The sequence below is a fragment of the Xenopus laevis genome, chromosome 2S (assembly GCF_017654675.1).
Source record: "Xenopus laevis strain J_2021 chromosome 2S, Xenopus_laevis_v10.1, whole genome shotgun sequence".
NCBI classification, from domain to species: Eukaryota; Metazoa; Chordata; class Amphibia; order Anura; family Pipidae; genus Xenopus; species Xenopus laevis.
The window spans coordinates 19,175,084-19,199,846 of record NC_054374.1 but is presented as its reverse complement, the minus strand read 5'-3'; the positions used below and the strand labels follow the sequence as shown (position 1 = coordinate 19,199,846).

Here is a 24,763-nt window from a genome sequence, read left to right as displayed (position 1 = left end):
TACAAGATTAGATTTATGTAATGTTAATATGAAAATTTTGTTACAACAGCGCCACCTGCTGGTCATTTTCCAACCAGTCTGACCACCAAGTAGTCCAGGAAGTTTTCAGGAGAAAGAAAGAGGCTGCTTTATGTTCTTCTGCTTAGGAAAAAGATTTATAAAAACCTTTCTCACATCTTTCCTAAGCAGCCTCTTTCTTTCTCCTGACAACTTCCTTGACTACTTGGTGGTCAGACTGGTCGGAAAATGACCAGCAGGTGGAGCTGCTGTAACAATTCATTGATGTTAACAGTACATGTGACCTTTAATATCTTGGAATTAAAATTTTTAATACGGTTTAATTATCCTTTAATGCCACATAACAAGATAGTCTAGGTTTGGCCTGTTGACCTTTATTGGATCAAGGCCAAACACACAGGCATCACTAATGAAGATTTTAGGCATACTCTCTTGGGTTGTTTTAACCTTTCTGGAATAAAAAGCTTTTGCAAGCTTGCTTTATCCGTTGATGCCCATGAAACAACGAAGCTTGCATTAAACAATATGGAAGCAAATAAAATTAATGGTGCTTTTGAAGAGGATGCTCAGTAGTGTGCTCTTTCCACTGGATGGGGATACCAGAGATACGAGGAAGTCCCCAGTAACTGCCACATAAGACTGAGAGACGTCACGTGGCAGTTTTTGTTGCAGTGATGACATAGAGCACTCCTTATCTAACCAAAGGTAAGCTTATGTGAAGGATGCACACACACAACATATTTATTAGCTTGCACGTATGCGAGTCATTCACTAGGGCATCTTCCACGCAGATATAATTGTTTGCTAATTGAACCTAAGACAATCCAGTCTTTATATTGGCCTGAATAATGAAAGGTGGGTTGACATCCCTATAACTTTATTATATAGAAATGTAAGAAAATTGTACACTTAAAAACAAGCTGGAGAAAGCTTAATATAAAACATTGTGGTTATTTAGACTTCCCTATACATTTAATTATTGTAAAATCTAAGAAAATGACATACTAGTAATTCAGTAAAGAACACTTTTAACAATCCTGTAAGCAGGGGCGTAACTACAGAGGAAGCAGACCCTGCGGCTGCAGGGGGGCCCAGGAGGTACAGGGGCCCCATGAGGCTCTCATTGATGAGCAATTTCAACATATATTGGTAAAACAGGACAAACAGTGGATATGTTGGGGGCCCTAAAATGAATTTGCTGTGGGGCCCAGCAACATCTAGTTATGCCACTGCCTGTAAGAACTTGCAAAAGTTCTGTAGTGTTCATACACTCATTACACTTCATTTAAAGTAAGCTGCACATATTGTACCTCTCCTGATTATAACTTGCTTCCAACATTGCACAACTTCATTTGGATTTACTTCTTTGGAACCAAGCAACTTCGGGAAAATGTTCAATGAAAGACTGTATAACTGTACCATGTATTGTTTTTATTTTAAATAAAGTCTGGTTCAAAATATTTGCAGTTTGCATTGATTATCTAGCTGGAGGAAACCAGGAGACCATAAGATCCTCTGTTACCTTGAGTTTGTAGATCTCTCACCGTGTTCAAGTTTTAAAATGGAAACTTTCAGACCACCTTTACTTGTCTTGAGTAAAAAAAAAAAAAGGGGGGATTATATTGGGATTTATCCATGGGTTGGCCATCTTAAAATGTTGGCTTTGCTTCCCAATCATTCACCTCCTATTAAGTATTTACAGTCTACCCAAATATTAGAAATAGGATCCACTATTTTATTTAGCACCGGATCCACTATTTTGGATTCGGCTGACCCCCCGAATCCTTTGCAAATGATTTGGTCGAATACCCAGCCGGATCCTAATTTGTATATGCAAATAAGGGGGGGGAAGGGGAAAACCGTTTTTACTTGTTTTGTGACAAAAAGTCCTGCAATTTCCCTCCCCACCCCTAAATTAGGATTTGGATTCTGTTGGGTCGGGCAAAAGGATTCTGCCAAAACCTGCTGAAAAAGGCCGAATCCCGAACTGAATCCTGGATTCGGTGCATCCCTAATTAGAAATGTCTGCACTGGTGCATATATGATTTCAGTGCATGACCATGGACCATTCTGGCATTTTGGAAATCTAGGTGTTTAAATTTTTTACAGAAGTAATAATTTTTTCATTATTTACACATTTAATTTGATTATTTGCAGTCTATAGTTTGCCCATGTCCACCATGTGATCACTCACATTAAAGGCGACCATTCAGAGAGATCTGACTGCGTCTTTGGTCTACACATTGTGAAATGAACATATATCGTCTATAAAATTACCGTAGGTATATAGAGATTCTACTTTTCACTATTTACTATAAAATGAAAATACAGCCTAAATAGTTTTGATTGGGAATAGACGACGATAATTATTAACTTCTTTATAGATCAACAGGAGCATCATTTCTTCACATACACAGGTAGACTAAAGGTAACGTGCCTTTGATCATCCCCTGAATATCTAGTGGTACATTCTTGCACATTCAGTTCTGGTATCTTCTGAGTTCTACTGTTTGTTGCCACTTTCCTTGTTTCTCGATAGGTGTGAGACATGGATGCAGATAAGCACTGCACATGACAAAAGCAGTTAGTAAAAGGAATCGCATAGATTGTGGCTTATGGAATCTCCTTTTTTTTTCTAGACTTTAATGATCGTCCATACAGTAAACATTTTAATTATCTAAGCAATGTTAGGTGCACCTATGTAACTGTACGTCTGCATCAACACCAAGTCAATCTCTTTATTGCACATTAGTCAACTAGTATATATACACACATCACACTTTATCAGCATCAGGAAGATCTTAAAGGGTAGAGCCTTTTTCTATAAAATAGTGCATTTTGCTGTTAATAAGTATCCATCTATCATAGTACGTCAAATCAACTGGACTTAATGTATTTTTTTTTCTTCAAGGGAAATTAAAGAGGTTTCACTAATTCACAATGAGACAAGCCAGTTATATAACCAGTGAAACCTCTTCAAGAGAAAAAAAAAACACAGCAAGTCCAGTTGATTTGATTTACTAATCTAGATCTACCATGTCCTGGATGAAAGAGAATCATTCACATGTTTTAACTCTAAATTTTGATGTATGAATACAGTTTTGCTTGTTTTACAAATCCTTAAAATTAGGACTCTTGTGATGACTACGGACATGTTCTAGGTTTTTATAGGAACATTGAATTCGTACTTTTAAAGCCATTTAGAAGCCCATTAATATTAATGAATTATGTTTGAGATAATGAAGATTCTTTTCTATATGTCGACTGGGTAAACTGTATTCCTTTGCTCAGGCTGAGGTATTTAGAAATTCTATAAACCTCCAAATGAGTGGAGAATAGGGATGCACCAAACCCAGTATTCCGTTTGGGATTTGGCCGAATCCAAGAGCCTAGCCAACCGAATCCAAGAGCCTAGCCAACCGAATCCAAAACAAACAAACAAGGAAGTCAAAACCTGTGCATGGTTCTTTTTCCTGATGGTTTCCCTATTTAAATATGAATATTAGGGTTGGGATTTTGTTCAGTATTCGGCCGTATCCTAAAATGTTGAATTCAGTGCGACTCTAGTGGAGAATTAACAGTATGAAAGAGAAGGAAGTAGAAATAGTATTCTTTTAAAGGTACAAGTATGGAATCCACAATACTAGGGACTTTGGGTTTTCTGGATAACGTATCTTTCCATAATTTGGATTCATGCCTTAAGTCTACTAGAAAAACATGTAAACATAAAATGAACCCAATAGGCTGGTCCTGCTTCCAATAAGGATTAATTATATCTTATTTTCGATCAAGTCCAAGGTACGGATTATTACAGAGAAAAAGGAAATCATTTTGGATTATTTGGCTAAAATAGTCTATTGGAGATGGCCTTTCTGTAATTTGGAGCTTTCTGGATAACTGGTTTCTGGATAACTGGTCTTATACCTGTACCTGGAAAATAATCTTAATTGAGTGGTTTCCAAGTGGTGTGAAAAATTTTGCGATGCTTCATGTTGTACATGTCTAGTTGTTGATGTAAATGTTCAGTTTATAGGTGCATCTTAATTTGCTATAATTTACCTTTGAATTATTCATCTAAATTGTTTTTTTGTTGTTGTTTTTTTTACAATAATGTGCAGAATAAGTGTCCATACGTATTTTAAACACTATAAGCAGTACAATAATGGCAAGTAGCTTTATCTTCCCTCTACACACTATGGATAATTGCATCCCTTTCAATGGCAAGTCTGCAACTGGGTACAAGATTGTATATTTTACAGTAGTTTTATAATTTTCTGCAGCACTATGTCTTCAAGGCAGCATAGCACTGACAAAAAAAAGGAAAGACAATGCAGTTGTCTGGTCACTTTGGTTAAAACGTAAGAGTGTAATCTATAGCAGAAAGAACTTCAAATGAGTTGTGGGAAGTATACCGTCTAGTAGCCAAATCAGGTGAGCAAAATCACTAACCTAAAGGAGAAGGAAAACCGTTTATTGCCAACAGATTAGCCACAATAGTGCAAGCTATAACAGTATATTTATTCTGTAAAATGCTTTACCATAACTGAGTTAACGGCTCTAGAAGCTCTTTGTTTAGAATAGCAGCTTCCATATTGGCTTGGTGTGACATCACTTCCTGCCTGAGTCTCTCCCTGCTCACTCATAGCTCTGGGCTCACATTACAGCAGGGAGGGGCGGGGAAGGGAGTGGGAGAAAGAGGAGCAAACTGAGCATGCTCAAGACTAAACTCTGGAGGTTTAAGCTGAAGGCAGGAAGTCTAATACAGAAGCCCATGTATACACAATAGAAGGAAAGAAATGTGTTTTTTCTTTTGACAGAGTACTCCGAGCAGCATTACTTTGAGGGTTTATGGTGTATTTATATAGATAACTCTGATTAAGCTTACTTAGTTTTAGCCTTTCCTTCTCCTTTAAGGGTCAGGGCACACACTCTGATTCAGGGAGATTAGTCGTCTGGTGACAAATCTCCTCTTCTTCCAGATGGCTTATCTCCCCAAACTGCCTCCCGCCAGCTTGAATGTAAATCGCCGGTGGGATGGCACTCAGAGCGCTTCGTTTTCTGAAGTCGTTCAAAGTTGCCTCAGGAGGAAACTTCAGGCGACTTAGGAAAACGAATCTCTCATAGTGCCATCCCGCCGGCAATTTACATTCTAGCCGGCGGGAGGGGGGAGATTAGTTGTCCCGAAGAAGAGATTTGTCCCCCCCCCCCCCCAGAATTGGAGCGTGTGCCCTGACCCTAAAGGATGTATGGGAATTAGGGGCAAGAACATTTTAGTATACATTTGTCCATAAACACTATTTCACATGAACCCTAAACATCCTTCTGCAATGCAGGGTTCCTTTACACATTTATTCACATCTTGCCGTATGATAGATCTATCTGCTCAGTACAAGTACTAATATGCCTTCTGGAGAGCTAAGAATTTCAAAGGATGAATCTTTTAAAAGTTTGCTCTTTCTGCAAAATTAATTTCTCCTGTATGAAGTGTTAGACACAAAGGTAAAGGGGCTTCCACCAATATGGTTTAATTGTGAAGCAAAGCTGGCTTCCACACTGCTGTCTGCATTTTAAGAGGTGAAGAATACTCTTGATTAATATTCAAGTGGAAGATCATGAATGGAGACAGAAGATGACCTTTAGTAACGGTAATTTGAATTTGTTTTTCATGTAATGAATTTATGTGCTAGGACAGCTTTTACACTTAAGGGGAAAGTTATAAACTTCTGGCAGGTCATCCGTTCTTTCAGGAGCCTCATACAAATGACCAACATTTTGCCATAGTGTCTATTGTTTGCTTCAGGGTAAAAGCTGATGCATAAATTGTCTGCACCTATGGAAGACTATTACTTTAGGGTTGAAATATGGGTAACCATTTGCACTGGTCCAGTAACCCTTAAGCAACAGAAGCTTGTTTTCATTATGTTAACATGGCCACACAATAGTGTTATTTTTTTTCCTTGGACAACTATAATTAAGATGCAAAATCAGCTTATATAGATGTGTACCTTCATTTCACAATAATTACGGTGATTATAAAAAAAAAAACACCCTTAAAGGAAAACTATACCCCCAAACAATGTAGGTCTCTATAAAAAGATATTGCATAAAACCGCTCATATATAAAATCCTGCTTCATGTTAATAAAACATTTTCATAAGAATGTACTTTTTTAGTAGCATGTGCCATTGAGTAATCCTTAATAGGAAATTGCCATTTTAAAAAAATTGATTTGATATAAACTCTGTTGCGTAAGTATTCATTTTGTGGTATAGTTTTCCTTTAATAGCGCAGGGACCCATTTTTGAGTCACAGCCTGCTAAGAATTCCTTCCATACATGGACTGAAATAGTGTTTATCTGATTGATTGATCTCTGTTGGATGGATTTGAGAAGTCTGACCAAACCATATGCACTTCGTGAGAAGATAACCTGTTTTGACTTGCAAATTATATAATTTTCTGTTTGCGATCAGTTACTGGTCTGTTGCAAAGTTTAGCCCATGCAATAAGATACCCCCCTTTTTTTTTTTCTCTTTTTTGAAACCGGGACTTGAGGCGTCACAAAATGTTTTGCACAGCCAAAGGCTCATTAACCAAACCTAATACATATTTGTCAAACACAATTGAATATTGGAAATTAGATGTACTGGTAAAGGGCATGATGTGTTCTATACGGTTTGCACCTGCATTTTATGATATATAATTTAGTATCTCCATGCCCCTGCAAAGGACAATTATAATATCATAAATTCTCCATTTGCATTGCTCTCCACGTTATAGTTTTGTGCAAAATTAAAGCTACAAGCATGCTGTTATCTGTTGCTTTCACGTAGAATCCATGATAGAATACTCCCTTAAAACTTACCCACTATTGTCTGAAGTGTTAACTGAATCTGAACCTATGAAATTGTGTAACATTACACCCCTGCACAACTGAACTTTTCCCCCACTTTTTTCTATATTTGGCTGAAAATTAAAGGAGAACTAACCCCCCCCCTTAAAGAGAAGCTCCCATCCACTACTCTCCATTGTCCCCTCTCCAGGTTTCTACCTCACATAGCCCATTATTGAATGTGACCCTGAAGGTAACATTATCAATGTTAGAAGTGGAGCAGAGCTCATGGGCGCCATCTTCTGTGTTTTCTTTCTTTCATTTTATGGAGCTTTCCGGGGCACGAATACCAGACTGGCACCATAAAGCTCAGTGCCAGCGATCCCTTAGCAAAGAAATCCATAGACACAAAAGATGGCATCCATGAGCTCTGCTACTCTGCATGGATAAGCCAGCATTAAATCCAGGGACACTGAACTATGCGGGTAGGAAGCGGAGAGGCTCACGGAGGGTAGTGGTTTAGTTCTCCTTTAAGATCTAAATTGATTTTACCACTTGCCTTCCTTAAACCGCTTGTGTCTTGGTGGTTTCCAATTGTCTTTTGCTTAAGAAAAAAATCCTGTAGTTTTATGCAGTATGTAGAAAATTTAAACATTTCATTCGTAATGAGATTAAATGACAGTTTAGAAAGTAGCATTCTTCCTTATAATAACCAAGGTCACAAGAAATGAGTGTTAAGTCACTTGTACTTTGCCTCCACTCTCAACCTGCTTTGTTAAAGGGGACCCGTCACCCAAAAAAATGACTCCAAATCCTATTTTATCATGTTAGTTAAGCAAAATAAACTTTAATTACACTGTATACATTATTTGAATCTTGTTTACATCAGCTAGGGAATTCATAATTATAGCAAGCAGGCAGGAGCCATTTTGTGGACACTGTTATTAAGACAAGCCTTCCATCATCCCAAAGTCTTGTTTGTGCGCCAGAATGGGGGACCTGAAGTCCATCCTCATGCCCTGGTTACACAATTGAATGTTTAAGAGAAGTGGGGGTATTGTGAGGAGAGCAGTGACATCTAGGAAGTGCTGAATGGAAAGTGAAAGTAATTGCTTGCCCCGCCTCTATGCCTAAGGCACAGAGGAGGGGCAGGCAATATTTGATTGACAGCTGAGATTTTTAAATGAGTTTACAACAGCTATGAATGCATTAATAAAACAAAATTTGGAATTCATGTTTAATTTGAAAAGGACTTTTATTATACAGCTTTTTGTGTCTGGGTGACAGGTCCAATTTAAAGCTAAAGAAAAATCGAATGCACTGTGTGCACTCCAGTTGATTAGAGGGGGGGCCTACATATTTCTGGCCATATAGTTAAAATATGTATGACGAACAGCCACGTTAGTCTTGCTCTTTATTAATCTCATAAGTAATGAGCTGCAACACATAATATAGCTTTCACACTCATGAGAGGTCTGTATAATCAATATTTCCTAGCAGATAATTCCAAAGCTCAAGCCAATCCTTGTAAAATGAAAAGGTAAGATATTCCAGCACGGAGTGTTCTTGTATATACACCATGTGTTGGCGCAATGAAAAATCCAGAATTCTCGTTTACACAAAGGCTCATGGATCATCTTGATGGTTACACGCAATAGGAGAGACTTCCTATTCTGTATTTGAAGTTTTGCTACCAGACAGACGATTGGATGAAAATCTGGAAGGATTCCTTTATTCGACTAATTCGCTTCATCGCTGTAACCAGGAAGAATTTTATTTTGCTAGTTGCTTCATGGTTTGATTTATTATTCATACACTGTATAGCGTGAGGTTTCCAAAGTAGTAGTGTAGGATTTTATATATGGTCATTATATACGTTATCTCTATGAACTCCTTCATTCTTTCGGTAGTACTTGTCCAGTATACATAGCTTGAAAACCGTTGAAATCATATGTGGAATTCACTCCTGAAATGTATGAACTGGTTTCTACACATAGGGTTGGGTAGACTAATGACTTATAGGCTAAACCAGCTTGTCTGACAATTTTTTAGTTCAATGCTTTATTTCCTTGGCAAGCTGTGGAATATCATTTGAAAGCAGCCCTTGCACCTCTAGTTGGTTAACTATAATCTATTGCATGGTATAAACTATTCTGACATGTCTTACATGTTATTTTTTGTGAAACCAAAAATATACAATTAACATAAAAACAGCTGCCAGCGTTATGTTTATACAGTCGAACCTCAATTTTACATTCCCGAAATTGGCTTTTTTTCCCCCTGGTCCTACACTGGTGCAATACTTGATTTTATGCTGATTTTTATTGGTCCCCAGGAGAATGCAAAATTAAGGTTCAACTGTGTTTTAAAAAAAAAAAAAAAATCCTCTCATAACAATAATGTTCCTTACCTCCACATCTTAAATCTTCTTACTGTCACTGCACATGCTCGTTTGCGATAAACTGCTGTTGCATCTAAATTTAGCGGTCATTAAAATTATCAAGACTATACACATACCTCCCAACTGTCCCGTTTTTCACAGGACAGTCCCACTTTTGCTCAACTCGCTCAATATATATATATATAATACACAAAAGCCATAAATATCAAACTGTGACTAGTGATGTCATTTATGTCACATGACTCACTAAAACTTGTGTATTATAATAAATAAAGTACCTCTTGTTGGAAAATACGAGGATATTATAATTTACCTTTGAGTTCCATGACCTGTATAAAAGCACTCGGCCTCGTAGTTTTAGATGGTCATGGAACTCCTCAGTGACTTATTATATCCTTATATTTTACAATAGGGGGTACTTTATTCACTATATATACATACACATACAGGTATGGGACTGTTTTCCAGAATTTTCGGGAACATGGGGTTTTCTGCATAACGGATCTTTCCATAACTTTGATCTTCATGCCTTTAACCTACTAGAACATCATGAAAACATAAAATAAACCCAATAAGCTGGTTTTGCTTCCAATAGGGATTCATTATATCTTAGTTTGGGTCAAGTAGAAGGTACTGTTTTATTACAGAAGCAGGAAATCAATTTTAAGAATTTGGATAAAATGGAGTCTATGGGAGACGGCCTTTCTGGGTTACTGCCCAGGTTTAAATTTGCTCAGTATTCATAAATGACCCCCAGGGTGACCTAAAAAGCCTAAGTATTTGTGAGCCTTGGCTCTCTTGCCATGTAAATGAGAGTTTGGCCAAATTTTTAGAATACACAACCAGCCATTTTTGTTGTTAACTGGTTGCACATATCCATTCAGAATCTATTTGATTTAGAAGCCAATTTCAAGAAGATTGCTTTAAAACGGTTATATTGTGTGAGTTTGTAGCTCCGAGATTCTCCGATAATCTCTCTTCTTATGTAGCCATGTCGTAACTTGCAGAATGCAAATGTTCCTTTAGTTTTCTCTTTTTGTTCTTGTAATTATAGTCTCTGCATTTACCTGTACAGGGCGTGAGCATGCTCCACATTGATCCTGCTAGTCCAACATCTGAGTCAGATCACACTATAAGGGGCCTATTTAGTAAACCTCACTTTTTATGGTCGAGTTTTTAAAGAGGAAAAACTTGAATTGTAAGAGGGGTTAATTTTTTTCAAAATTTATTATCAAGCTGCTAAAAATCTGAATCTGAAAGTAAAAATCTGTTTAAGTCATGTAAAAGTCAATGGCAGATGTCCCTTGTACAATTGGAAGATGTTTTTTGTCTTCATGATGTTCTAAAGTTTCAGGTGTTTGACGCAGGTCTCCGTTCGATAATCCGAAAAATTTGTGGTTTACGTTAGATAAAGTTTTTCAGGCGACAATACAAAAAAAATCACACGATTTTGTTTTGACTTTTCCTGCAGGAACAATTTTCGTTTTACAATTGTTAGTAAATTAAGCCAGATCGTGGTTGGGAGTTGGGTCAAATTTTTATTATTTTAATAAAAAAAAAACCCTTGGATTTCTCATGCCACTTAGACACAGACCTAAAGGAAAAGTTTGCCTATGAATTTATGTATTACTACTATATTTTGAGATTCAATTTTTCTCAAACTTTAATTTACGCAGGTGTTCACAGACATATTTTCACCTATATTGTTGTTTATTCCAGTTTTATCATCAAAGTTTTAAGAAATTAATACCTGTTTACAATCGGTATAGAGATGATTTATTAATTTTTTTCCCTGGTGCCTCACATCGTCAGGCTTTCAGATACAGTCAACCACTGTTATTTTTATTGTATTTTAGAAAGTATTTTTTAATGCAAATTCAACCCTTAAAACTAAATGAATAATGAATTATTTTGTTAATTCTCGCTGTGTCTGTACAATTGGACTGATTTTGGTCCAAAAGTTTCTCTGTTGCCCATATGAAAAAAGACTGAAAGCATTTGTTCAAATGCTTGTCTTGAGATTTTTACTTGCATTCCATTATGGGCTGCTAAAACTCATCCAGTAGGGGCCAGCTCCATATTGTATCCTGTTGAGTGGATAGAGACTAAACAAGAGCATCATATATGTTATTGGCCATATTTATATTGTTCTTCTCATTGGGGACAGCAGGAACTGAAAAGAAGGTTCTGCATCTCTACTTTTTTTATCTGTTGATGCACCAAACATTGGCCAACCTGGTGCCTCTGCAGGTGAAATCTTCAGACCTGCTTGATTGGCCAAACAAACTAATATCTGTATTTTATAAAGATTATACTTTTACATCATTGTTTTGTACAGTTTTATAGGTGTGTGTGTGTATGACCAGCTTGAGAAGTCGCTTGAGGCAATGTGCTCCAAGTTAAGGCGGCCATTGTTAGTGCTGAATCGTCAGATACAGGTAGAATTCTATTGTTTCTACCTGTATATCGATCTGTATATCTGACGATTCAGCTCTACACGTGTGTATTGAAACGAACAATCATTCTTGGAAAGATCTTTTTGTTACTTCTATGGCCACCTTTATTGTTGCTTATTGTGTGTTGCTGCGTATTTAGAGATTCGTCTTGAGTTTAAACACTACTACCTAAACTATAAAAAAAAAAAAAAAACTCTACTAGATCCTTATGTATGTGTAGGCTTATTTGAAAGTTTTCATGAGTGTCGTGTAAGAAAACAGTGGTAGTTGTGTGGTTGTTATATTGATAGTTTGTGCATACTGGCTAGATCAGATCATATGTTACACACATGCTTCCTTTTTTAATTTTTCCTACAAATTTGTGTAATGGAATAAAGGAATATTAATTTTCTATTCCTCTACCCAAGCTTATAAAGTGTAAGAGGTATAGTTTTTCTTAAACTGTCTCTGTGTCACAGATCGGCAAGACACAAGCTATTTTACCACCTCCCACAAGACTAATGTGCTGTTACCCATTATCCAGATGGGGGTGTAATGTAAAACAAGTGTAATATGTTTAGGTGTAGCCAATGTGCTAATTTGCTCAGTGTTCATAAATGATCCTCACAGTGTTGGACAAGAACACCAAGTAAAGTGGACATAGAATATTTAACTAAAATGTCATGTTTTCTAAAATTGATGCATGACCGTCAAATTATTTTGTGTACAGGTATGGAATCCATTATCTGGAACCCCATTATACAGAAAGCTCAGAATTATGGAAAGGCTGACTCCCATAGACTCCCATTTTATCCAAAATTTTCAAAATGATTTCCTTTAATATAACCGTAGTTTGTACTTAATCCCAATTTAAGATGGCCATAGATGCACAAATCCTATCGTACGAATCGAGGATTCATAAATTTTCGGATTGTGTGTGGAGAGTGCCGACATCTTTGGTCCGGCGGAGATCAGTCGTTTGGTTGTTCGGACAGGTTTGATTTTTGACGCCGGATCCCATTGTGCATCGTAATCGGATCGTTCGGCCGTACGGCCAAACGTTCTGATTACCCCCAATATAGCCATGCTCGTTAATGGCATATTGGGGGAAAGATCTGCTCATTTGGCGATGTTGCCAAAACAAACGGATCTTTGCGTCTATGACCAGCATAAGATATTAGTCCTTATTGGAAGCAAAACCAACCTATTGAGTTTATTTAATGTTTATATGATTTTCTAGAAGACTTAAGGTATGAAGATCCCAATTACAGAAAGATCCATTATCTGGAAAGTCCAGAGCATTCTGGATTACAGGTCCCATACCAGTACAACTTTCGGCAATTTGATTTTTGGTGATATTGGTCCTGAACAGTAGATATGCCCTGGAAGAAGTTAAAAAATGTTTTTAAAATAAAACCTTTATTAATAACATACAGTTGCTTAGAAAACTCATTGCTCTGCCAATAATACAGCAATTTAGTAAAGTATAGTTAGCACAAAGCAAATAGTAAACAAAGTAGGTGCAGAAGTACAAAAGTATTATAGTACAGCCAATAAAGTGAAGTGCCAAATACAGACATGTAGTTTCAATTGTGTACGCAATGGGTGGGGGGGGGACCTAGTTGTGGTGTTCGCGAGTCTTGGCAGTTCGGGTATGGTATTAAGACTAGGGATGCTCCGAATCCAGGATTCGGTTCGGTACTCTGCCTTTTTCAGCAGGATTCTGATTCGGCCGTATCCTTCTGCTTGGCCGAAACGAATCCTAATTTGCATATTTGGTTCAGTGATCAGCCGAATCTTTTGCGAAGGATTTGGGAGTTCGGCCGAATCCAAAATAGTGGATTTGGTGCATCCCTAATTAAGACATAAGGCAGGATTCCCAGCTTTTTTTTTGGTGTAGAGTATTTCTTATGGGATAAGTTGGATTTCATGTATTCCAGCAACTGTTGGTAAGTTGGGGGGTCGGCTTGTTTCCAGAGCCGAGTTCTACACCTGGGGAATAGACCTTGCCATATAGTAACTAGTTGGTGCTAATTGTATTGAGTCATTGCAGGCCCCCAAAATTGCCAATTCCAGGGGCAGGGAAGGCAGAATGTTGGTCGCATCTGAGATTGTGGTACACACTCTCTGCCAATATAACCAGAGAAAGTCCAAGGCTGGACTGATCCCTGGTCTCTATCTTTGGGCAATCTCAATTTTGCCTATAGTAAGGGTACTTCTGGGTCATTCCGCATGGCTAGAATAGCTGTTCATGGCCAGTTGGGGTGGATGGAGTTATATGATATTTAAAGCCTTTTATTTAAAATGTGTGATACTATACAAAAGCAATGTAACCAGCATAAGTGATAAAATCAAGTGTTTGATGCAGAGGACCATAATCAAGAGCTCACATAGCAGCCATGGTGGAATAGAAGAGAAGAAAGTCCCATAGGGTCGGTGTCTCTGGTTGCTGTCACCAGTGAGGCCAAGAAACAGGTAATGTTTGTGTTCAGCTCACTGTAAGTACCACCAGTAAAAGACACGAGTGTAACACTATTGTTCATCTACGAGGGTGGTGATAGCAGTACCTGGACTGAGAGAAGTCATAGCTTGTGGAGATGCTAGAGATAAAAATAGGCAGGATGGAGTCAAAGAAAATATTTAAGATGTTGACTATATAAACCTATGAATATATATAATGCACAAACGTACATAAAACTGCCCTGGATATTATGTAGACAACATTGTCCCACATATAGTCATTTAATGAATGACATCACTAGACAGAGCAGAATAGCGGTGACCTCATTCTGTATTCCTTCATCTGATCACTAAAGGCAAATATATGATTGCAAAGGGGCATTTCATTAAAGTAAAACTATCTAGATAAGAATGGATCCAAATATACTTAGATAAGCAAAATTTCCAGAATTTGTGACCCGTTTCCCATGATTCAGTTTTAGGAAAATTATCAGGATCATGTTTAATTTTTGGATGAATCTACTGTAATTTCACATGAGCTCTGTAACAATATATCTTTAAGTGCAAAGGGTGCAGAGCCCCATAGCAGATCCTACTTCTGTGATTATAGTTTGCTTTATTTTTTTGTTGATAAGGAGATCAAGGCTGCATTATTTTACAAGCTAATTGTAGTAGGTAGTTTATAGAAAATATATTTTTATATATATATATATATTAAAAATGCTACACTACAACAATGAACTCTCTAAAAATGTATGGATTTTGTGCATCCCAATTATTTAGATATTGTATATAATTATACGCAGAACCCGGTTCAACATCAGTCTATAAACGTTCTACTAACCATTTAACTACAATGAGAGTTGGTTTGTTTCTTGTGACCAGTAGAAACGAAAGCCAAAGAAGCCTTCTATATCTGCAATAGAAGCAGTAAAGCAGCTTCTATACATAGAGTATCTTCCATACACATCTTCCATAAATAACCCTGTGTAGCCCTGGCCTTGTACCCTTCTTTACCCTGAGTAGTCATTGCAAACTTAAAGGTGGCCATACACAGGCTGACAAAAGCTGCCGACAGACCGAGTCAGTAGCTTTTTGGCCCGTGTATGGGGCTTCCCCGATCGATATCTGGCCGAAAGTCGGTCAGATAACGGACAGGACTAAAAAATCTCGTTGGATCCTGGCCACATCTGTTCGTTGTGGTCCAGCGATCCGACCACCCGTTACCCGTCATTATGATACGATCGTTGGGCCCTAGGGCCGATATCGCCCACAAGGTGGGCATATTGGGGAGAGATCCGCTCATTTGGCGACATTGACAAACAAGTGGATCTCTTCGTGTATGGCCACCTTTATAAGACTTGCAAAATAAACCCATTATCGGAGAATATGAAGATGGTTAGCTCCCCAGTTAGGGAGTGAAATGAGACCATTTTCTGAGTAACAATGCTCGTTGCAAAGTAGAAGTAGAATATATCTTCAGGCTGTCTCTGTTCCATTGAGACATTGGAATGCAAATAGAAGTTTTAACTGCACTCTAAAGGGTAATTACATATTTCATTAAAAAGAATGTCTTACCCAGCAGCTTGATTTCAGAATTACACAGACCAAATTTCCATGGCCAAATCTGTTTTCATTTTGCTGCAGTGCACCTGACTTGGCCAAAATTGCAACAACGTACTTGCCGATATCAGGGCCATTAAAGAAGCCGTAGTGTCAAATGATGACCTTGGTTTTTTCAATCCTGTCTGCCATTTAATAGCTCGGCTTGGCTCATTTATATCAACTTTAAGTTGTCATCATAATATGTTCTGGGTTAGAATATAAAGCCCTGCATATCTTCGGCGCTATATAAATAAATGATGATGATGATGCATAAACTTCCTTTAAGCACTTAAAGTGGACCTGTCACCCAGACACAAAAAGCTATATATTAAGTCCTTTTCAAATTGAACATGAAATCCAATTTTTTTATTTATTTTTTTTAAAGCATTCATAGCTGTTATAAACTCATTTATTAAATCTCGGCTGTCAATCAAATATTGTCTGCCCCTCCTCTATGCCTTAGGCATTATTTTCACTTTCCATTCAGCACTTCCTAGATGTCACTGCTCTCCCCACATTCCCCCCGTTCTCTTCACCATTTAATTGTGTAGCCAGAGCTTGGGGATGGACATCAGGTCCCCCATTCTGGTGCATAAACAAGATTCTGAGATGATACAAGACTTGTCTTAATAACAGTGTCCACAAAATGGCTCCTGCCTGCTTGTTATAATTATGAGTTCCCAGATGGAAGGAAACAAGATTCAAATAATTTATATTGTGTAATTAAAGTTAATTTTGCTTGACTAATGTGATAAAATAGGATTCTGAATTTTTTTGGGTGGCAGGTCCCCTTTAACTTGGGGATGTTTTTTGGAGAAATAATGAAGTCTTATTGCTGACAGTGTCAGGTAAGTTATTGGCACACACCGGTCATGGTGTAAAGGCTAGCAGGAATGAGATCCCTACAATGAAAAGGTGAGTTTCTAAGAGTATAAAGGAGACAAATAAAAGGGTCGATGATTGCAGTACAACATTAAAACACATTCCCAAGAATGTCCTGTTATGGGTGGCAAATTACGACAGAGCTACATTGGAGGATTGATAAGCACAAAATTTGGACAGAAAAGAGAGGATTGAATAGATTTAGAGTAACCAGAAGGGGCAGAGCAGCAGGAGGAGGTTGAATAGGAGACTTGTTTGAGATTAAACTTCCAGGAAGCTATGAAGAGCTCATGGTTGAGGGAAATACAGTTTATATTACAGCTACTATATTAAAAAAAACTATTTATGTAACCTTATCAGAATAAATATCTGAATCAAAAGAATAAAACAGGAGGGTGATTAAGACAAGCTGTTTGTTGACAGTGTCTTGAGATCTACTGATCACCAACGAAAGGTCTACTGGTAGATCCCATCTACCTTTTGGGCACCCCAGCTGTAAAGCAAAGAGGTGCTTGTTAAGTATGAGGAACTCTAGAATTGAAAGAAAGTTGGTAATGGTGCTTGGCATACACGTATGTAGCACAAGCTGGTCCAGACAATGGACTTTTCCTTTATCACAACTTGATCCCAGGACAATGTCATGGGGGGCAGTATGAGCACTCAAAGGCCTTGTTCATATGTCTGTAGGATTATTACAGATTCAAATTATATCTTCTTTTGAGAATGTTGGTAAATGTAAATTATATATAATAAACACTCCTATATGTGCCAGTTTGTACCTTGCATTTTCATTTTTGGAGCTGGCTCAATAGTAAATCAAATCAAATTTTTTTTAAACTTGCAACACACAGTTGCCCAGAGCTGTAAAGTCGTGTGGCTTTAAGGCTTCTGATTCAGTTCAGCTGACCAGTTTCCTGCATTTGGTCCAGGGATCAGCCAAATCCGAGCACTTTTTGAAGTATCCTTGTTCAGCCGACATCACTAAGCTCAGTTTATAATTGATGACATCAATAAGAGCAGTTTATAAGGATATTTACTTGGATATTCATGGCTTTTGTGTATTATATCGATATAATTTACAGGATATTCATGCATCTTGTGTATTCTAATGAGCCAGTGAAGTCCTAGAGACCTGATTAAGGTTCATCATTTCTGGCCCAATCTTGCAATATACAAGGTTTATTCTCTCTTACACTTTTTCAGACAGAAGTTGGGGGAATGCCCTGCAACAGGAATATCAAGGGGCTTAGTCTTCATTATAAGTCAGGGGAGTTGCATTTAGAATGCTTGTAGCAGTCGGCATACAAAAATACAATACATCAAAGGAGTTACCAGGATAAAAGATGAGGTTATGACATGGGTTCCTTGGTTCATAGAATATATAGTCACTTTGCAATCGAATGTCCAGGATTTCATGATTCCAATGACTTATGTCTTAAGGCCCCCATACGTGGGCTGATAAAAGCTGCCAACAGACCAAGTCAGCAGCTTATTGGCCCGTGTGTGGGGCCATCCGACGAGCTTTCCAGATCGATATCTGGCCGAAAGTCGGGCAGTTTAAAAAATCCCGTCTGATCGTGGCCGCATAGATCTGACCAGCTGTATCGGATGCATTATGATCTGATCGTTGGGCCCTATTGCCTGCGATCGGATCTGCCACTTCAATGTGGGCATATCTGGGAGAGATCCGCTCGTTTGCCAACATAGCCAAACAAGCGGATCTCTACGTCTATGGCCACCTTAAGGAGATAATTTTCTGGTGCTGCATCTGGACTTGTGGCAGCAGAATTTTGCCATAAAGCACGAATGAACTGCTGAAAGGATTGTGTTTTCTTCCAGAAGGGAATGGATGATCACAAGACTGCAACAATAAATGTAAACACACTCCAGCCTTTTTCATTCGAGCAGTGGTTGATTTGTCATGGATTGACGATATTCCTGGACATTGGGTTCATAGCTCTAGGGAAGTAGATTTGATCAGTAATAATGTGACCGATCCCAAAGTCTTCTGTAGGGATCGACATCCCAAGCCAGATGTTGTTTTGACTGGTTTGGGATAACGAGTCCTGAAGACTTATAATGATAAATGTTTATTGAATCAACGAATAAATGTTTTTTTAAAAATTCATCTTGATTTCTAGCCTAAAGGAATCGCTAAATATTCTGTTCCCGGTTTAATTTAGAATAATTTTTTAAGGCTTCTATTATAATTTTACAAATCACATTATTTGTAATAGTAAAATATTTATGTAGATCAACTTTTTATTGGGGATTTAACGAATAATGAATTTGGTTCCGAATTTTGCCAAACCCAAGCCTGTTTTTTTGCAGGATTTGGACAAATCCTGGCCAACTCACTAAACATTCTATTCCCAGTTTAATTTACAATCATTTTTGTAAGCCTTCTATTATAATTTTACAAATCGCATTATTTGTAATAGTAGAGTATTTATATAGATCAACTTTGTATTGGGGATGCAACAAATCCTGAATTTGGCTCACAATTTTGCCAAACCCAAGCTTGTTTTTTGTTTTGTTTTTTTTGCAGGATTTGGCCAAGCCGGTGCCAGGCTGAACCAAATCCGGACCCTAATTATCAAGCAACTTTTTTTAATAATCAAGGATCTTTAGACCAGAAGTTGCCTTTTTTGTTGTTGAATTATTCAGTTTCAGTTGTATCTAATTAGCATATTCAAATTAAGCTTCAGATTTGTTTGGGATTCAGCCAAATCTTTGTTTTGTATCTATCAAAAACATTTATTGGGGAAGAAAAGGGTACAGAAAAAAGAAAGGAAAAAAATTCTAAAAGATACACTTCTTAATATACAAAAATCTATTTACAGCCAAATCTTTTGTGGTGCATTCGGTATTTGGCCAAATTATAAAATTGTGAATTTGGTGCATTCTTACTTTTTATTAGTGGTTCAAGGAGTGTATTAAAAGCTAAAACCAATAAAGTAAGAAATATAGTTTCTCTCTTAAACACAAATTAATGGGAGATCGTAGGGAAAAGTTTCTGGGTGCATGAAGTCCATTGTGGACGGTAAGCTAGGGACTGATTAGCATATTGTTGTTTTAGGTTTAGTAAATAAAATAATTGCAGTTTACATAATATCTTTTCTTTCCAGGAACATTTCACATTAATGATTGGTATAAATACTAGGGATGCACCCAATCCATGATTCGGTTCGGGATTCTACCAGGATTCAGTCTTTTTCAGGTTTGGGGGGTTCGGCTGAATCCAAAATAGTGGATTCGGTGCATCCCTGATAAATACGGAAAAAACTGAAATAAATCTTTTTAAACTTCACATTATGGTTATATGACAGTGAATCCTCTCTATAAAATGTGAGTCTCGAGAAATTGGGAATATAGATGTATTTCTTTGCAGCCAGTCTTAATGAGCCCAAGATGTCAGCAGTTATGGCATAGTCCTCATTTGTATTCTATCGCTCTTCCAGGAGTACTTGAAGGACCATTGCCCATGTGATATTTGCATGAGTAAGCCCTGTAGAGTTGTATGGAAGGACTTGCATTACTCTAGCATTAAACTTCCTTATTGCTGTTTGTTACACTCCCCTTGTATTTGTTTATTCTGAGGTGACACTGCACCCATAATAAATAAGATTGGGGTGCCTCCAGCCAAGTTTGTGATCAGTTATCAAAAATGAGAGGCATAAAACTTGTATCCGGGATTTTGATTCTTTAAACCACAAAATATCTTAATGGTCACTGTTGATTTGTGGAATTTGCTTTTTTTATGCGTTCTAGAATACAGATATAGATTGTAAGTATATTTATATTGTCCATTTTTTCTTCCTTTCAGGTGATCCACAAGGGGGCTCAGAACAAGGACTTGGTTCTGGACAAGCACAGGGAGCCCATCCGAGACTGCCACAAGGGCCTTTTTCAGGCACAACTGAAGCTGCCCATCAGGGTCCCCCAGAAGGTTCCCACCAAGGCCTGCCAGACGTAACAGATCACAACCCTCCAGAAAGTCATCATTACACTCTACCTGAAGGTCCTCATCATGGTCCATCAGAAATCTCCCACCATGGCCCACCTGAAAGTCATCATCATAGCCCACCAGAGGGTCCACATCTGGGCCCACCAGAAGGTCCTCGTTCTGGTCCACCAGAGGGTGTACATCATGGTCCTCAAGAAGGTTCTAATCACGGTCCCCCAGAAGGTCCGCATCGTGGGCCACCAGAAAGCCAGTTCCATGGGCCACCAGAGGGCCCGTATCATGGACCACAGGATGGGCCTTATCATGGGCCACCAGAGGGCCCATATCATGGGCCACCAGAAGGTCCATTTCATGGCCCCCCACATGGTTCTTATCATGGGCCTCCACAGGGTCCTTTTCATGGACCCCCACAAGGTCCTTATCAGGGGCCCCATCATGGCCCCCCACAAGGGCCCCATCATGGACCTCCCCAGGGACCCCATCATGGCCCTCCGCAGGGACCCCATCATGGCCCACCTCAAGGACCCCATCATGGCCCCCCACAAGGACCCAGTTCTGGCCCACATCCTGGCCCTCCTTCTACTGGTCTTTTAGGTGCACGACCTGGTTTAATACCACTACAGAGGCCACCTGGAATTCCATCTTCAAACATGCAACGCTTTCCAATGTCTCAAAGGCCTGTCCCCCCTCGTATGATGAACAGAGGCCCCCCTCCAGGGCAGGGTGGTTTTGGTATGCCACCTCATGGGATGAGGGGCCCTTTACTACCACAAGGGCACTTTCCTAGACAGAGAGGACCGGAAGGTCATGGGGGACCTGAAGAGCGGGATGGTAGACCATTCAGAGGTGAAAGGCAAGGCTTTCCTCCTGGTAGAGAAACAGAAAGGTTTGGAAGGCGTTCATTTGGAAATCGTAATGAAGATGAACGAGAGCGCTTTGGTAGGCGCTTTGAGGACCCTGATCATGAGCGGCCTTCTAGTCGTGGGAGGAGCAACTGGGGTAGAGGAAGTCCTAGCCGTGAAAGACAAAGAGACTCTGAGGAAAGAAATAGATGGTCAGTGGGACATGAGAGAGACAGGAGTCACCCTAGAGGAAGGGGAGATTTCCTTGAGAACAGAAAATCTGATGCAGAGCTTGATGAAAACCATAAACCTTTTAGTAGTAGAATGCGAAATGCAGAAACAGTTACTGAAAGGAAAGAGGGTAAAGAGGAACCTGCAGGGAAAAAGCCAGTTGAAGAACAGCCTCAAAAAGCTAAATCATCTGAAGAAGCAGAAAAGGACACTGGATCAAATCCAGCAAAGCCTTAAATAGTTCCAAGAAACATTACCGTGCTGACAGCTTGGGAAGTGTAAATTATGCTGTATATTTGCTTCTCCTCAACCTCCCCCGTTACTGATTTTTGGGTAATTGCAGGTTATCTGGGTTTCCTTCTGTTTGAAATGGTTCCGTCTGATTGCAAAGATTATTTGTCTTCTGTAACCTTCTAAGTGCACACTTGTGTTAACAAGTCAAAATTAGTTTTTTGTTGTTTTTTTTAATGAGGAAAAGAAAAATACAAAACATTAAGGTCCTCAGAAAATAGGTTTCTGTTTTTAATAAACTCTATTTTCGTAACAAATTTTGTGTGAGCTCCTTCCACTCCTGCATAAAAGTACAGGATGGCTGGTGTGAAAATAATTGTGTAGCCAACTGTTTTTTTTTATGATGAGACATAGTCAGGTCTATAATTTACAATACACGTTGCCCCCTCCCCTCATTTGGTTTACAAATGGTTTTATAATGAAAGGGGGTAATGACCATATCCCTTTTAGTTTCACCGATATTCTTTTATTTATTTTTATTTCTAGTCCAATATGCAGTGAAAAGGGGAAGAAATGTCACCGTTAAAACACGGCTTTTATTGGACACAAGTTCTGCCTATTCATTTTAAAGTATTTTCCACCTTTTATTTTTTGTAGAATGCAAAGTTCTTCTTATAGTTTCACTGAAAGGGAGAAACGAATTTAACATCTAATGCTACTCCAGTTGGTTAGAAGAACCAGAGGTGGTCAAAAGCAGAAGTGTCTTTCATGTCATTGTTTAGAAAAACAAAAACCATGAATGTTTTTAACTGGACAGTGCAGAAGGGTTGGTGGTTGCCAGTTTGTGGGCACTGACTGCCAGCAGAAAACGTCTATTAGAAAGCCAGGTGGCCATTCAGATTCCAGTGGACATGCTTCTTCTGCTGATAACTTTCTGGGAACCTGCACACGGATATGGAAGCCCAAACCCTGTTCTATGAACATAGGTGTCTGTTGCTCCCTTTAAAATCTTTATTGATCCACCAGTGTTAATTTGTATTCCAATGGGCAGATTTATCAAAGGTCGAATTTTTTTTTACTCCAATAAATTTGAATGTACTCACAACTCGAATGGGAGGTTATTTATGAAGAAACTTGAACATCTAACATTCGATCGAATAGTCCCCACCTGAAAAATTCAAAACCAAATACGAATCGAGTTTTCCTCCGAAAAAAAAAACTTGAATGTCAGGAAGGCTATTAGGGCAGAGACAGACACTCAGATTTGGGGAGATTAGTTGTCCATCGACAAATCTCCTCTTCTTCGGGACGAAGAATGTAAATCGCCAGCGGGATGGCAATCGGTGTGCTTAGTTTTCCGAAGTTGCCTCACGAGGAAACTTTGGAAAACAAAGCGATCTGAGTGCCATCTTGGCATCGATTTACATTCTAGCTGGTGGGAGGCAGTTCAGGGAAATTAGTTGCCCCGAAGAAGAGGAGGTTTTTGCCGGGCGACTAATCTCCCTGAATCTGAGCGTTTGTCTCTGCCCTTAACATCTTCAAATGGCTCAACGGACCTCTGCCATTGACTTGTTTTAGGTGGCGAATGGTGGAGAACGGTTTCAAGTTGGTGCTTTTAAATTCGAATTTTGACACAAAAAGAAATTCGACCCTTAATAAATCTGCCCCAAGTGTCATTGTTGCTGAGAATTTTCACTATTTGGTTATGTATGAAATTGTTACTCCTTGTGATGGGATGATGGCATGGAGACTGGCCTAGAGCCGGATACTCGAGAACATTACATGTATGAGGAGCAAACCTGAAGGCCTCCAGCCTTATTAGAAATCGGTGAACCCTTAGTACACGGTTATATAGGGCCTCGGCTGATGTAGTGGTTAAACACAGTCATCATAAACCTTGTTTTTGAATAGAAGAGACATTTCTTTGAATACCCGTAGAGAAAAATAAAGTCTGTTGGATTTTGGAGGGGGAAAAAATTATTGATTATGAAGAGACTACCCAACAGTGACCAAATGACTAACAATCCAGTTATGTAGCAAAGCCATTAAACCAAATTTTGCACCTTAATAAATTGTGAGTTTTCTTTGGGCAGTTATATTTTATTTTGATAAAGGCATGCCTGCCGTTAGGTAAAGCAGTATTACCCTTGGTATTAATATGCATTGCTCCGGAGGATTCATTTGTAATTTTATACTCTTGTGTTTGAGAGAAGCAGAAGCTGTTACTTTTTTAGCTTTACCAAAAATGATTCCTATTAAAAAAAAAAACCCAAAGATAAAAGAATAAAATACAAAACTTAAAGGATGTATCATTTTGTGTGTTGTCATTTTAGTAGCTGGAAATATTGTGTACCATTCACAAACTCAGTTGTTCTGGTGAATGGGCGTTAACATATCCAAAAACATTTCACAATTTAGCTGAATCCATGTTACTCCAAGAATAAGAGGGTAGAGTCCTGCAGAAAGTCTGGTTACCCGCAAAAACCTGCGGGTTGCGGGTATAAGTTCAGGGTGCAGGTATAGACACGGATCTTCTCAATAGAGATTTTTACTCCTTTTTTCTGTTCAAGCCTACTTCCGATGATGTCACTTCCAGTTTACAATGACAGCACTTCCTGATTCTTGATGGGTAAGAATGCTGGTCCGGGTTGTGGATTGCAGGTTGTGGGTACTGGTCGGGGTACGGGTTCCAAAAAATGGACCCGCGCAGGACTCTATAAGAGGGCTCGTGGTAAGAGGTGTGTGCATGTATGTTTGTATGTGTTGATATTATATAGCCACAAGTATGTGGACACCTGCCTGTCTGTCGGAAGTTGGTTCTCTCTTTGGTGCTATAACAGCTTCTACTCTTCTAGGCTTCC

The 24,763-nt window shown here is 38.7% G+C and overlaps 1 protein-coding gene across 3 annotated transcripts in view; it reads left to right on the top strand.

Annotated features, from left to right (window-relative positions):
* The window catches only part of scaf4.S (SR-related CTD associated factor 4 S homeolog), a 59,495-nt gene extending 37,280 nt beyond the window's left edge, over positions 1 to 22,215 (top strand). For all 3 annotated transcript variants that reach the window (XM_018248871.2, XM_018248869.2, XM_018248870.2), the window contains exon 20: positions 20,458 to 22,215. In XM_018248871.2, coding sequence (XP_018104360.1) covers positions 20,458 to 21,908 — 1,451 coding nt within the window. In that variant the 3' untranslated portion in view covers positions 21,909 to 22,215. The remainder of the gene's footprint in view (positions 1 to 20,457) is intronic.
* The last annotated feature ends 2,548 nt before the right edge of the window (positions 22,216 to 24,763 follow it).